Source organism: Lepisosteus oculatus, chromosome 2 (genome assembly GCF_040954835.1).
Source record: "Lepisosteus oculatus isolate fLepOcu1 chromosome 2, fLepOcu1.hap2, whole genome shotgun sequence".
Taxonomy (NCBI): Eukaryota; Metazoa; Chordata; class Actinopteri; order Semionotiformes; family Lepisosteidae; genus Lepisosteus; species Lepisosteus oculatus.
The window spans coordinates 20,995,797-21,011,488 of record NC_090697.1 but is presented as its reverse complement, the minus strand read 5'-3'; the positions used below and the strand labels follow the sequence as shown (position 1 = coordinate 21,011,488).

The window sequence follows — 15,692 nt, the reverse complement described above, 5'->3', positions numbered from 1 at the left end:
AGCATGCCAGCCCATTATAATTCCACTGAAAGTGTTCTGGGATGAAAGGCACCATATACATGGATATCACTATTCTTGTGTTTAAAACGTAATCATATTAAAAAATTCATCCAGCTGAATCAATTCAGCTGGTGTCAGTATGATTGTTATAAAATACATGAATCATTTAATCATTCTGTATGTCTCTGAATGTTAATGGTTTTTAGGGTTAGCATATCATTAATGTTTTCCTTAAAAGGAAAGGATAAGAAGGCCAGGCCATTGATTAAATGCCATTTTCAAATGGTGCTGTTTTTAAATATAGTAGGAAGTGATCATCAGTTAGTGGACATAAATATCATTGGAAGGCTGAGAGCCGAAGAAATCAGGAAAAAGAGCAGTAAATTATCTTTCTGAAGATTTCTGTGTGCTTTAAAACTAACCTGGTAGTCAGTACCATTCTTTAGTTGAAGTACAGGACTGTCCGACCCTGGTCAGCCAGCAGTATTTGTAGGTCACCATAATTCCATTCGCTTTTGCACTTGGAACTATTTTACTTTAACCAATAAAGTAAATGATCTGTTCTGTTAAGTGTTAATTGATTGGAATGAATATGCCAGAATATTGTAGTTATCAGGAGCTATACTCAGGAATATCTTGTTCTCAGGAATTAATTGTTCCTGGTATGATTAAACCAAATACCATGCATGTGTTTCGAGTCATTACATCATTATATGATCAGTAAGTACGTCTAAGAAAAGCATATTACAATTGTAAAAGATAACAGGTATGGGAATGGAAATAAATAATGAAATCTTTAAAACAAAGCCTTACAAGTCTTATACAAATGAGATTTTAGTATTTATACAATGTATAGGTCATTATGTTGTTTTTAGAATTAACAGCTGCTAAAAAAGAACAAAAATAAGAAATCACACACTGTTATTTCAAGGGTTATTTGCAGTGTGAGAAAATCGAACAGTATTTATAGTTTAACACAATATCTTTGCAAAACATGCATCTCCAAAATTGTCCTTTTTTTCAAAAGTATAATTACAAAACATGACAAAAATGTTTAAAACCAATAGTATAGTGTTTAAATGTTGCTTTTCTACTTGATTTTATTCCTGGATAAAAAGAAAATCTTTCACACTGTTGATATGGTTAGTCTTGATTCATTAGTGTTGAAGGTGTAGACAGCAGGTTGATGAATGGTTGAGTTGAATGTGTTTCTCTGGTAAGTTTTGTTTCTTCTGTCCTCTTCATCAGGTAGGGGAATTCCGAGCTCATGCCGCAGAATGGACAGCTAATGTTTCTGCAGAGTTTAAAGAGACTCGTAGGCGACTGAGTGTGGAAATTTACGACAAGTTCCAACGTGCCGCATCCATCAAGAGAAAACTGTCTGCAGAGCTTGGGCTCAATCCCAATCAGGAGTTGACCGCTGGGAAGAGGACTCTGTCTGTCAACTTCACTGATGAAAAGGAGAGAGATGTCTTTCCCCCCCTCACGAGGAATGGCAGCCTGTACCTAAATGGCCTGAGTCCAAACTGCGCCAGTGGAGAGATCGCTGTCATTGAGCATCTCAAGTGACAAGGCCTGGTCTCTCGGTTGTCACCTGTAAAGAGTACTCAAACCTGAATTACGACAGTTGTATGGCAAAACCTAACTGCATTCTATGCGGTAGTCAAATGAAAGGACTTGTGCAACTTCCCTTATTAAGTTGATATCTATTACATTTACATTAAGCAATGAAAAAATGAATCGCTTATCACAGACTGAACAAGGATTAATTGACATCTTAGTTTAACTAAACCTGATGCTTTTGGCTCTTTTCATTTGGCTTGAGTCATCCAGGCCTTGCTTTTTTACTTATTTACTAATGTATTTGAAATGCTGAAGGATCACTTTATGCCTTGTACCAGCTAATGAATCTGAGACTGCAGTGCAAAGAGGAATTCCTAGCTCTGATTATAGGGCTGTTATATCTTGCCAGAATGCAAGTGCAGTTTTTTTTTACATAAGGAATAATATTAGTGCCTTACGTATCCGAAGAAACACTTTCATATCTTTTGCATGTTTGAATGGACACTGTAAAATTGTTTTTGTTCTTTATTGATTGTTTTTTTAGCTCCTCCACTTGAAAGTGCAGGTTTTAATGGGATGACAAGACTGAAACTATAGATGGAAGTCAGACCTCAAAGGATATCAAAGCGGCCTCTGTACCCCTGGATGAGCAGTTAAGTAAACTGCAAAATCATCAGTTGGCAACAAAACATGGACTCATCATACCCAGCAAGCTTCACAGAAGAGATGAACTATTTCCCTTTAACCATCAGGCCTGCCAGTAGGATCAATGGATCTGTTTTTTGTATCCTTACTAATATTCTAACAACTTCCATCAGCACACATGGGGCCATAAGCTGTGGTCATTAATAAACATAAGCACCAGTTTGTCATATAAAGCAAACAACGCAAGGAAGTTTTTGATTTGCTCTAAGCTTTTTCAAAATCGAATTTAATAGTCCCTGTTTATCCATTTTAATATTGTAAAATAAATTTTTATTTTATTTTTTCCAAATATGCAGAGCAGAAAATATTCTATGGCGATGCCCACGGTACTGGTTTATTAGAAGTTTGTATTTCTCAGAATATTTTTAATTGCACAGTTTTTCTTTCAGATTTCTGTGGCTTTAGAGTGTTATTTTCTACTTCCATTCAATTTTTTCAAAGTAATTATATTTTAAAAAATAGGAAGGCTTTGTATACCTTGTGCAATATTCCAAGCAGGAGATGATGCTGAACTTCAAGAACTGAAACAGCTTATCATTCATCATTGGCCTGATGAATATTTCTTCAAAATGCAGTTCAAATAACTGGGACAAGCGTAAGAAACATAATAAGATCACAATGTTCACACCAAATGGGAAAAAGTGCATAAGAGATCCAATGTCCAATAAAAGAAAGCTACCAGCACAAAAACTGCATTGAATACAAACCTATGGAGTAAAATAATGATTTTGAGGTGTATAACTTTAAGAAAGACAACAGCAAATGCAACAATAAAACAATAACATTTTTCAGAATTAGGAACAGTGTTGCTGGGCTTCCTCTGAGTGCAGCCCTCTCATCATAAAGTACTGTTTATTACTCTGCAATTTTGGATTATATCCTATAGTTTTCAACCCCTGCAATAGTACAGCACTGACTATTTTACACTGTTTAGGGAAACAGCAATAAAGTGGTGTGTTTATTATATAATTTTGCGCAAATTAATTTAAGTCCTCTTTTGCCTTCAATGATATTAGGAAATCGAGCATAGGAGCATAACCAGTTTTTACCAAACGTTGGACTGTAATGCTGCAATACAGGCACAATATAAAACATTTTATTGCTTAATTCCCTTTAATACAGTTGTGTTATTTGTTATTAATGCTAAAAATTGATTGTTAAAAAACCCTCATTTGGGTGGAAGTCTTAAGGGATGCAACATTTTAAGGATAGCTGTATTTAGACTTGAATTGGTCTAACTCAAACCATTTGTGTACTGTACATAGCCTACTGTGTGTTCAGGGGATAGTCTAGAAGGATTAATTAATTTGTTGCTGCTGCCCTCAAAAATACAAAGGCAAATGCAAAATCATTTTTACTGTATCATACATTTCAAAAAGCCTTACATTTTTCATATTTTTGTACCAGTTTGCCAGAAGTTTATTCTAGTCCTGTAGCCATTGAGTGTTACTATTTTTTTTCTGATAGTCAAACAAACAATAAGAAAAAAAGTTGTACTCATCAGTTCCAATCTTTTACATTCAAAGAAGACCATTTGCATTTTCAGTATGTAATGAGGTCTTATAAATGCTAATAAAATCTGTAAAGCTCTCAGTTGTGAAAACCTGCTCTGAATTTCTGAATGTGACAATAGATTATTCTGGACCAAGAGGAAAAGTATAGTCCTGTGGGAAAATGACTCGATCCTCATTTTCTGCTCTGTTTCTGATATTGTTTGAAGCTGAGAATAAATCTTGTCGTCACTGCTGGCAAATCAGAATACTGCTCTTCAAGCATGAAGCAATGTTATATAAGCATGACTAGTGCCCCAAACTAAACACCAGACAGTCTGTAAGCACATAGCTCATTTTAAATCCGCATCCTACAATATAACAATGTCTTTGCACAACTTAACCACCGGATGACACAGTACTTTTTGACACTGATATAAAACCTTGTGGAAAAAAAGTCTCAAACAAAGCTAGGGGAAATTGCTTACAAAGCAGGGATTGACACTAATTTCTTGAATGTATTTCAGTGGCTCACTTGACATTGAAAAAGAAAGAAAAATCATTAACAGCACCTACTGTAACATTGTGGGTTATGACCAAATGAATAAAGGAGTACTGTGAGGTAACCACCTTGCCCTGTATGATTATCAAGATAATTTGAAAACGAAACCTTAAAAAATTGATAATTGTAAATCTTTATGGAGTTTCCTCAAACATGACCCAAAATAAATAGAAAATCGAATTTAAATAAATGCAATTACAGCCCACAGCTTCATTACATATGTAAATATCAGTCTGTATATTCTATGCACCATTTAAAAGTCCTCTAAATCAAGATTCTCAAAAATGTAAATAGCTGTTATTTTCTTAATATATTTTTGGTAATGTTTATGCAAGCTTGGAAGATAAAATGCATATTTAAACTATGACACACTTATTAAAAAATATTGGCTATTGATAGTTGCATGGGATATGACTAAACTTGAACTTGTGGATTATTAATAACATGACACCTTCGAGTGAAATGTTAAATTGACTCTGTACAACCAAACATATGGGAAGAGAAAACATTGTACATTGGACTAGTAGTATGTCAGACTAAAATGTATGGTTTATAGTACAGGACATACTGTACATAAATTTAGGCAATTTTTATTCTGCTTCAATTCATACATAAAGCTGGATTTTTTCCATCTGACACTGTAATCCTACTAACATTTATGCTTTAACATTTATACCAAAGTGATGATTTCCAGCTTTAAAATATAGAACTAGATTTATCTTGTGCAATGCAACATAAATACTCAAACCATCTTTTTTTAGATTCAGCACCTAGCAAAATGGACCAACAATAGAATATGAATACTCTTTGAGTTTATGTATGCATGGAAAAAACATTTTAGCATTAGTGTCTAAAATGAAAGTTTCACTTTCATATAGAGCACTTATATAGGTACAGTAGACGTTACTACCTATATAGTCAAACGTAACAGCACAATCAGTCCTGACAGCAGTGGGGACACTCACATGGATATAGAGAATGCTACATATTGATAAAAGCTGTTTTAATTCTAAAGACTCAAAATGAAGTTCATTATCAGGGAGATAATCAAAACGTTTTGTACATGTGCAAGTTTTGAACTGGAAATTCAGTAAGAGGTAGGTGTGGGAAATGTTTTATACAACTTTGAATTATTTTTGAGGGGGTTTAAAAGTAGCTAGAGATCAATTTCAGCTCGAATATTGAAAAATAATCTGGTGCAAAGCTTTTTTTAATAAGTCCCCTTTAAATGTAAACCATCTTTTAAAGCTACTTACAAAATATATTTTGCTTAAGTCATACAGTATAGATACAAAAGATACAAAAGTACAAAATGTCTGAAGTATTACTGATCTTTATCAGAAGATAGAATGTCTGTTAATGATGTGAAATGAGACTGTTACAAAGCAATCATCACTGTACTACAGTGCATACATACACTACAATACGGTTGTAAAATATTTGATCATTGGTACTGATATATTTTGTATCACTTCAATGAATAACAGTACAGCACTACCAAACAAAGTTATACGTATCAATGATTGTTACATTATTTTTCTATTATTTTACTTTTTAATATGTACTGTACTTGCTTAATTAAAAATCTTCAGATGTAAAATTGTATGATGCATTATCTTCTGTTAAGTTTCTGTGAATTGAGTGCAAGTTGTTATATCACCGCACATCTATCCATTATCCAAGAGCCATTTATTCACCCTAAGAATCATGGCAAACCAAAGACTGAGCCAAATTCAGAAATTGCAGTTCAACACTACACCTGTAATGGGACACTAGTCCATCGCAGGGCACACACACACAAGGAAAGTCCAGAGATACCCACATGGAGAGAACATACAGATTCCACACCACAGGCCCAGGACCTCAGAGCTGGAAGGCAGTAGCAATAAGCACCACTATGCTGCCCTGTGGGGAACTAAACAGCAAAAAAAAGACATTTAAATCCTTAAACAGGGTTTCTGTAAATACTGTAAATGAATAAATTGTTTTTTTAAGAATGTGTAATGTATGCAGTATGCTTAGTTCCCATTAAGTATATAAACATAATCATTGCATTTTCTTTCTTTTTGTGCTTGTATAAATACAGTCAAACCTTTGGGAAATACAGAGGAAATGTGCAAGCAGGCTGAAAACATTTTAAGGTAACTTAAAAGAAAAGCTGTTATGAAGAGAAATTAGTCACATTTTATGTAACTGATATGCATGTGCAGTATGCAAACAATTATTTAAAAACAGAATGTGAAGTGGTACAAAGAACATTTTTATTTGCTTTTTTCTGTATTTTCATATCTTGTTCTCCACAGAGAACATTAACTTTTCAAAAAGAAACAACAATAAAATACATTTCATTTAACTGTACTGCACATAACAATGAACACCAGCTGTTTTTGTTTTCCTTCAGAAGAAATCTTTCAGAATTGTGAGAAATTCAATATCCATGTGTGGATTTATCTGGTTAAGGGGATTCGTTTTTTTAGACAACAGCTAAACACTGTGCCACAAAAAAGCACGCAGGAGAAGTTGCTGTAAATTGCCGTTGCAATAAAGTGCAGTATCACTGTGACCAGGTCCACACTATATATGTGGATCCTGGCTTGTTTTTTGTCAGAGGTAATTTAATTTTTATAATGTCACTTGCATGCTTTTGGAATTCAAATAATTTGGAATTTAATATAAACTCCTCATTAAAAGTAAAGTAGGGTGACATGATAGCTTTGATAGCATTGCTCCCTCGCAGCACTGGGGTCCTGGGTTCAATTCTGGACTTTGAGCCCTGTCTGTGTGAGTTTGTACAGTGTATTCTCCCTGCGTTTGCATGGGTTTTTCCTGGGTGCTCTGGTTTCCTCCCATAGTCACAAGACATACTGGTAGTTTAATTGGTTTCTGGGAAAATTGGCCCTGGAGTGTGAGCATCTGTGTTTCTGTCTGCCCTGCGATTGACCGACATCCCATTGTATCCCATCTTCTGGCTGTAGCTTGTCGGACTAGGCTCCAGCTCACACACAACCCTCTATTGGATAAAGTGCTTAGAAAATGGATGGATGAAAGTATACTTAGTACTGTTTTATGTGTGTTGGAAATAAATGTCATTGAATAAAGTATTTGTATATGAAATTCAGAGAAGAAGGCTGGATTTAATCAGTAGCAAGATGGCAGCAAAGCAGCCTGCAGCTATTGTAAATAAGAAATATGTGCAAATCATGCAGATCATTAATAGTATATGGACACAAACCATAAAAAATTCACCGCCTTTTTCAACCACAGGACTGGCATTGTGTTATAGGCAGCAAGCATTGTTTTTAAATTAAAGCCTCAAATCCTTGGGCTAATGACTTCACTGCTGTGCAACTAGAGTACATGGGGGCCAAACTCCCTACGCTCTGACATAGAGCCAGTGACTTGGGGCAGTATGCTTGCCTTCATTAGACCATTTACATGGGACCAGAATGGCCCTAATGGGAAAATCCATGTGGGGCACAAACTGGCTGCCAGTTATGGGCCAGTATTGTTGGTCCTGTGTGTGCATCCTCGGATAACATATGAAAACCAACACATTAAACACACATTAAGTATATAGGTACTGTAGTTCAGATGGGTAGCTCCGTCAGCATGCGTAGGCTGCAAAGGAACAAACAATAGGTTTATTTCATGCTGAAAAGAGAAGAAAGAAAACACAATGTTTCGGCTGTGGAGCCCTCACACCCAAAGAAGGCTCCACAGGCAAAACTTTGTGTCTTCTTTCTTCTCTTTTCAGCATGAAATAAACCTATTGCTTGTTCCTATTAAGTATATACGTCTACAAAAACATAGAGAAACACACAGACTTAGAGAAAAATATATAAAAACATATGGTTGGCATTAAAATCATGCTGTAGATGCAATACACATGGGCATTTCCATACAATGGGGTATGCAATGCTAAAACGTTCTAGAAGAAACATGTCCAGCCTTCCTAAAACCAGTAACATTAGTTAATTGTTTCTACATTTCTGTAGAAATACAACCAAGTATTCAGATGTTCAAGAACATTAAACAACAAATTTAACCTAAAATAGCACTAAAATGTAACTGCAAACAGCAATGACATGGATATTCTAGTCTTAAACATTGTCCTCCTGAGCTGCAGCAAAGAATATATAGATTTTATAGCTAATTACATATTTCCAAGACTCCTAAAAAATAATAATATTACAGAAAATAATTAGCACCTCACCAGACAATCTGTCTCCATAACATGCTGTACTGCAAGTAGCAATATAAAAAAGTGCATAATCAAATAACTGTAATGTGTATACCATAATGGTCACATATTATTACTGGTGGACAGGTGAATGGCAATGGGATTTATCCCGCTGCTGTTAAACTTTTATTTTGGTTATCACTAGATCTGAGTAATAATGACTTTCACCAGAAGGACCTGGCATGATGAAAATGAATGCCTAGAAATTAAGTGGGTATTAAGAAAAATAATTACTACTGATGAAACTTAACTAAATTTCAAAACACATATGAAAAGCATGAGATCGTCATCCAGCATTCAAAAGGGAGAAATTATTTTATTGTCTTGTGGTACAAGTATACTTCTAGCACATTTATAATGTATGTCATATCAGTTACTCTTCCAGGGCCTTTTGCCAGCACTTAGTGTCCCTCTTCATACAATGTTTGAGGCCCACAAGGATTACACAAGAATAACATTGACTAAAACTAAATGTCAATCTTCTATGTTCTTTAAAGCCTCAAAATGATTTACCTACTATGGTATTTGTGTTATTGTTGTTGTTCTATTTTTAGGTGTCCCAATGATAACCCATTCATTCCCACATTTCATTCCCACTGTGTGTTTAAACAGTGGCATTGTGGAAGACACGCAGGGTATGAACTCCAACAATGCATGTTGAGTCAAATAGCTCAGAGAATACCAGTGGGATTAAGGGAACATCCTGACTGATTCTTAATTTCAAATATGCTCAGAGAACGTTATCAGAAAAACCACTTCCTGCAGAACAAGAACAAGCCGACCTCCCAGTGTAGGTTAATACTCTGCAGTGTGAAAGATACTGCACAAACAAATGAGAGGTTGTACTGTACTTGCTTTGTAGCTCTATTGCCTTGTGAGTGCACACATGGGTTATTATAAGACACAAAATTAAAGAATCAAGGTTCCTAAGGTCTCTAAAATCATTACAGATACTCATACAATATAACCGATGCAGTAATACTTATATGCTTGAAGGACCAAGAGAACAAGAACCAATTCAAAATACTGTAGGTGTCTTTATTTGCCACGGGTGAAAATGTTCTGAGCTGGGGGAAACTAATTGATTCCTAGTAAACATAAATTACAACTACAGTTCATATTGGGTAAAATATTGTATATATGTTTAAAATATAGCGTGTTTGAAATGAAAGGAAATTGCAAAATGGCCATTTTTCCTACTTATTGTGAGTTACACCCCCCTCAGTGGTTTGCTGCTAGGGGGAGGAGATAGAGATATACTTTTGTTTTGATGAGAGAGAGAGAAAGTTGATCAGCAACATAGAAGGTTGTGATGCCAAGTGTCCTTTTTTTCTGTTATTTGTTTCACTGTATAGTGTACTAAAATAAATATTTTTGATATTTTGATACTGATGTACTACTGCACTCTCACCTTTGTTAGAATTGATGTTTTCTTTTTCACTTGCCTATTTTGGCACCACAGTGGTGGTGTAATAGTTACAGGTACATGTATTGTAACACCCTAAGGGTGTTATACTAAAAAGAAAGTTACACAATCACATATAAATTAAATTAGAACCAGGTCTTAGCATCCACTTAGTAAATGTATAAATAGTAAATATTAATAATTCCACTCCCTAAAGTCAGGGTTTACAAAGTGTCACATGTATCTTTTGTTGTCCAGCACAGCTTGACAGTAGAGTAATAACCAGTCCCAAAGTTAGATAAATATTGATTAACAATAAAAACATCAACACACACAAGATGTACAGTACTGTGAGTTTCAGCACCATATTTTCTACAAACATGAAAAATCGTACCTCTTCACTCCAGAAACAACACTGTAATAGGTTAAACAGGGAACCTGTGTCACAGTGAATAAAAATAATTCTATATTGGAATAAATCACCCTCTCCAAAAAGATGCCCTAAAATGAATGGGCAACCTTTTCCTTATTCTATTCAAAACATTAAACAGGAGAAATTTATTTACACCTGAAGAAGGCTCCACGGCTGAAACGTTGTGTTCTCTTTCTTCTTTTTTTCAGCATGGAATAAATCTATTACTTGAGATTTATTTAGCCTACAATTATACAAAAACTGTAAATTAGAATATTCCAGAATGAATAACACGGCAAGACCTCTCAGAGTTCAGGGTCTGGTACTATTTCAGTGTTCAGATTTAACTGGGCAAAATTTGGTTTCAAGTCTGTAGAAAGAAGCTCTTTCTTTTTACAGCACACACATCTGGTGATGATGATGATCATGTTCTTCACATTCTTCTTCCCGTTTAATGGATGCCAGTTTCTGTGGTTGCTTACAGTAAGTTTTTACAAAGATTTACCTGGAATCTTTTCATTATATAGACGTTTTACCTACAGTAGAAATACAATTTTTACATTATTAATTTGGAAAGAATCTGACATTGTGACCCTCATTATTTCTTATGCTGTAAAATAAATATTACGCAGGACAAAATGAAAAATGTACACTTAGGAATTTGTCACTTCACTGGAGTTCTGTAATGTTTTGTTTCCCAGATTCCCTCAAGCAATGTCTATCAACAAATACTGAGAAATTGTAAGTATATTATATTTTCTTCTACAGAGCTAATATTATTTTATAAGACAGGCTTCATTTGAGGTTTAAACCCATAGTTACTCAATTAATGCATGTTTTTAATTAGTATATAATATATGTAGATACTATAATTTCCATATCTAAGCCACACAGCCCATCAGACCAGAACTTATCCTGGTTTCCATGGCTTTAAGTGGACAAGAGAGCATGAGTAGCAGATGGGATGCCAGATTACCCCCCACTAAAGGAACAACTTAAACCTTACATACATACATAAACTTAGCAGTGCCACACTGATGAGCCAACACCAAGAGCTAATTAGTATGCATAAACATATTTCATAGCTTTAGTAAGTCAAATCCTAATCAATGTGGTGATGAATATTAATATGATAACATATTCAAAGTTTTATTTTGTGGAGGGATAACTCACATTGCTAGAGGAAAAGGCAACCTGACTGTAACTGTGAGGCTTAGAAACTAAGGTCTGGACTTGATTAATTTGGAAATGTAAGATGTCTAAGGTAAAATATCTGCTCTTCCCTCTGAGCCAGATACCGCTGTGAAGGTGTGAAGGTGTTGTTTATACACGTTTAAACTCACCCGCGTAATGACATTCTGGATCATCAACACTGTTTATTGCATTGCTACTGCTATGTCATCTGTCTTAGTATTATCTTATGTGATCACATTGTCTTGTCGCCCATTCTGTCTTCCATCTGTTGTTACAGACCCTGACTATGCCTGGGCCAAAACATAACCTTGCCCTGCCCAGTTGAGCAAGTCAGTGACAAGGCTCAGACGTTTTGCTAATCAGTATTTCATGGAGTTTGTTCTTGCTGGGTTGAGTTGAGCCTTGAAAAATAATTTACTAAGCAATCTCGTCATTTTTGTGAATCCTTCTAATTAAAATCCTGACTTAAATTCCCCTGGAGATCCCCTGGAGCTACCACAGGTTTACCTCAAATTCACATACTAATAATGAAGGTGAGTGACTCACACCCGAAGAAGGTTCAGAACCTGAAATGTTGTGTTTCTTCTCTTCTTGTTCTTTTGTGGCCAATGTACAGTGATGCATAATAATAATAACAATAATAAGAATAAACAACCTTAATTTAGAAAGCACCTGGTGTGTGGTGCACTTCAGTAGTTGATGAAGACGGTCCCCTCAGAGATGTAATTTACTTTGGGATCTAAAATGCAATATGAATTGCATTTATATTAAATATTTATAAGTCTTGTTTTTAAAATAAACTGTTTCATATTGGTTTTGACATCAGCTTTTATGCTTCACCCAGACTCTAGGGTATCTCTAACATTCAGTTAGAGATTTGTTTTTGTAGTCATAATGCTAACTGGGTTTAGAGACAGACGTTATTGAGTTCTACCAACGAGAAGAAATTAAATTTCATAGCAAGAATTGAAACAATTCTGAAATTTAAAGACTAACCTTATGTGACAAGAAAACTTCCTTGCGTTGCACCTGCATTATAATCCAAATGTGTCACACTTATGGTGAGTCTATCAGAGCTTAAAATGTATAGGACTACTTCATAAGTTTGTTTTTGGTTTTTGTAATTCATTGAAAATGGGTTGAAATTTTATTTTGGTGCTTTACTCCATCATACGTCTCCATCCAAGAAAATCTAACTACTGTATATAAAATGTAACATTACAAGAAGATGCATTAAATTGTCAAAAGAAAAGATAACTGTCTTTGTACTGTTTGTGTTTTCATGTCTGATTAAAGTTTAAATAACATTTAAGGAAAAAACGGGGTTGCTTCAAGTGGACCAGAAGGTAACGTTGTCCCGACTGGATTAAATATTCAAAACATATGATCTAGTATGATGATATGGAATTTAAACTCAAATTCATATTCTTAAATTTATACTTTTGTGCCTAATAGCTTAATTCCTGGGGTGCCACTTCTTTACAATTCTGATCTAAATCATTGTGATTTGCTCATGCAAAACAGTTGCTGTATGCCACTCTTGAGGATGCTGCACTGCAGTGGTTGATAAAGTGAGTCCATTTTTAACTTGTAAAAATGGTTTGGAATCCTTTAAGGTTAAAGCTTAAGATTAAAGTTACAAGATGCTATAGATCCTGAAATGTCCTTTTAGATTTGCACTTTGCAGTTGTGTATTTGCTTTATTGCACAAAAGAACACTAGTAATTGATATAGGGAATTATCAATTTTCTAACTGCTTTATCCAATACAGAGTCTCTCTCTCTCTCTCTCTCACTCTGTCTTCTCACTGCTCTGAGATGCTCCCAGCACAGAGCACACAGCTGCCAAGTCAGACCGTGGACCAACCCAGCCCAGCTCCATCTTCTCAGCAAGAATTTCAAACTCATAAAGCCCTTTCATATTACAGATAATTTCTCAAATATATTCTATTACATTTATGGTTTGTTATGCATGTTTCTGGTGTTGTATTAATAAATCATATATTGTATATTTACAGTAGAATCTGCATGTGAGACTATAAATTATTATGTTTGATTGATTCATGAAAGTTGTCACCTATTCTTGCAATTAACCATTCCAATTTCTAACTCCACTACAACAGAGCAAACCAGAACACCCAGAGGAAATCCATGTGAACAAGGAGAGAACATAGAAACATGGATAGCACCCTAGGAATTTAACAGAGGGCCTCAGTGTTGCAAGGTAACCATGCTAACCACTGTTCTACCATGTCATCTATGAAGGGAATCTTTCCTAGTTTATTTCTATACCAGATATTGTAACTGTAGATGCATTGAAGCAATATATTAGCATGTTTTTTTGTGGTGTGATCCGGACTTTTTCTGCAAGCAGTAAAACTTTGACGTTTGCAGCAATAGTGTGACGTCAACATAAAACTTCCCAAATTAGTGCACCAACATATCTGCCACTGTTGTAGTTGTTCCATACCAAAACATTGAAAAGCTACAGTTCACATACTGAAATGCTAACATTTTCACCACTAACCAAAAAAGCTGCAGCCCCTTACCCACAACAATAGCACAGAAAATACCACCACTGTACTATTTCAATGCGTGTACTGTACAACTACCATGGCCTAGGTGCATATCGTACAGTATACCAAACAAAAACAATTGCAATTTTCTGCGTTTATGTTGCTCCTGACTGCGTATTTGATGTAATTTGATTTGATGTTGCATTCTCTTAATTTAAATACTAGCATATTGTAAATGTCACCTGTCAACATACTGTAAGTTGCAAAAAATTGCATTGCTGCAGATAGTGTAATAGTGTTTCCATATTAAGGATAGTTTATCCCAGTTGCGAGGCAGCGGCTCAAAGTAACTCTCAGCAAGTCAGGGGACTTCTTTCGCTTCCTTCTCAAGCAGCTTTCTCTTCATTTTCAACCCCTCGAGTAGCACCTCTTAAAGTGATTCCTCTAGTCAGGGGTTTTTCCTGTTCCCTCTTGAGGGATTTGTTCCCAGTCGTGAGGCAGTGTCTCTCATGCGACTCGCAGAGAGTCAGGGGAGTGTTCCTCTTCCTTCCTCTACCCCTGAGGGCCCAGCTCCCAGTCGTGAGGCAGTGCCTCTTAAGCGACTCTCCACGAGTCAGGGGTGTTCATGTTTTCATGCCTCGGTAGCTGCCGAATCAGCCAACCCAGTTGGCCACCTGGGTCCCCCATGCGGTCTGGGTGCTCTTTTCTCTACTTTACTAACCCCTGCATTTCCCCTTGAACTGGTTTTTGGTTAAAAAAATTTACCATTATTTAAAAAAAATATATGTGGATAGGAATGTCTTACTTAAGTACATAGTTTTTGTTAGAAATCCATATGTATTAGAAATTAGGCAAGAGGCATTCGTTGCATACATTGCAGAATATGTAATTTATAAGATAAGATCACTTTATTGGCCATATACAATTTCTTGTATTTGGAATTTGTCTTTTCGCATACCCCAACTCTTCATGAGACACACAGGCAAGGAGAGAAGCTTGGGGGCAGAGCACAGGGTCATCCATTTATACAGCACTCCTGGAGCAGTTGGGGTTAAGGGCCTTGCTCAGGGGCCCAACAGAGTACAATTCCTCTGCTGGCTGCAGGATACGAACCGGCAACCTTCCAGCCGGTTGAGGAACACCAATTTGGTGATACATTGCTGACACATTTGTGATGACCGGGACATTCAGTAAAACAGGTAAAACAGTTTGAGGTGTACTCATTGTGTTAAATAATACAAAGGAGTCTCTTTTTAATGATTTTAATGATTAGATGGTTCCTGAGATACTGTACTGTATGTGATGTGATTTTTCAGGCACAAACCCTTGGACTTCCTCTAAAACATCCAAATACTCCAGTCATATTTTCCACACACAAGTCAACAAAGTCAGGTTTTCAAAATAAATTGACAGGGCATCACCACTGTTGCAGTTCTTATACATGACAACGTAAAACAATTAAAGTTTCTTAATATCAGTATGAGACACCATGTCAGTAGCACCTACAGACTGACTCGAGAGGAGTTATAGTAATGTTCTATTTCAGTCTATGAAATATAATTACAAAAAGGCAGATATTTGCATTTTCCATATACATCATGCTGTT

At 35.7% G+C, this 15,692-nt stretch overlaps 1 protein-coding gene across 2 annotated transcripts in view; it reads left to right on the top strand.

Moving 5' to 3' along the window:
- The window catches only part of kcnk2a (potassium channel, subfamily K, member 2a), a 52,336-nt gene extending 44,948 nt beyond the window's left edge, over window positions 1-7,388 (top strand). For both annotated transcript variants that reach the window (XM_006642919.3, XM_015339038.2), the window contains exon 7: window positions 1,249-7,388. In XM_006642919.3, the coding sequence (XP_006642982.2) occupies window positions 1,249-1,569 (321 nt within the window). In that variant the 3' untranslated portion in view covers window positions 1,570-7,388. The remainder of the gene's footprint in view (window positions 1-1,248) is intronic.
- Window positions 7,389-15,692: the final 8,304 nt, after the last annotated feature.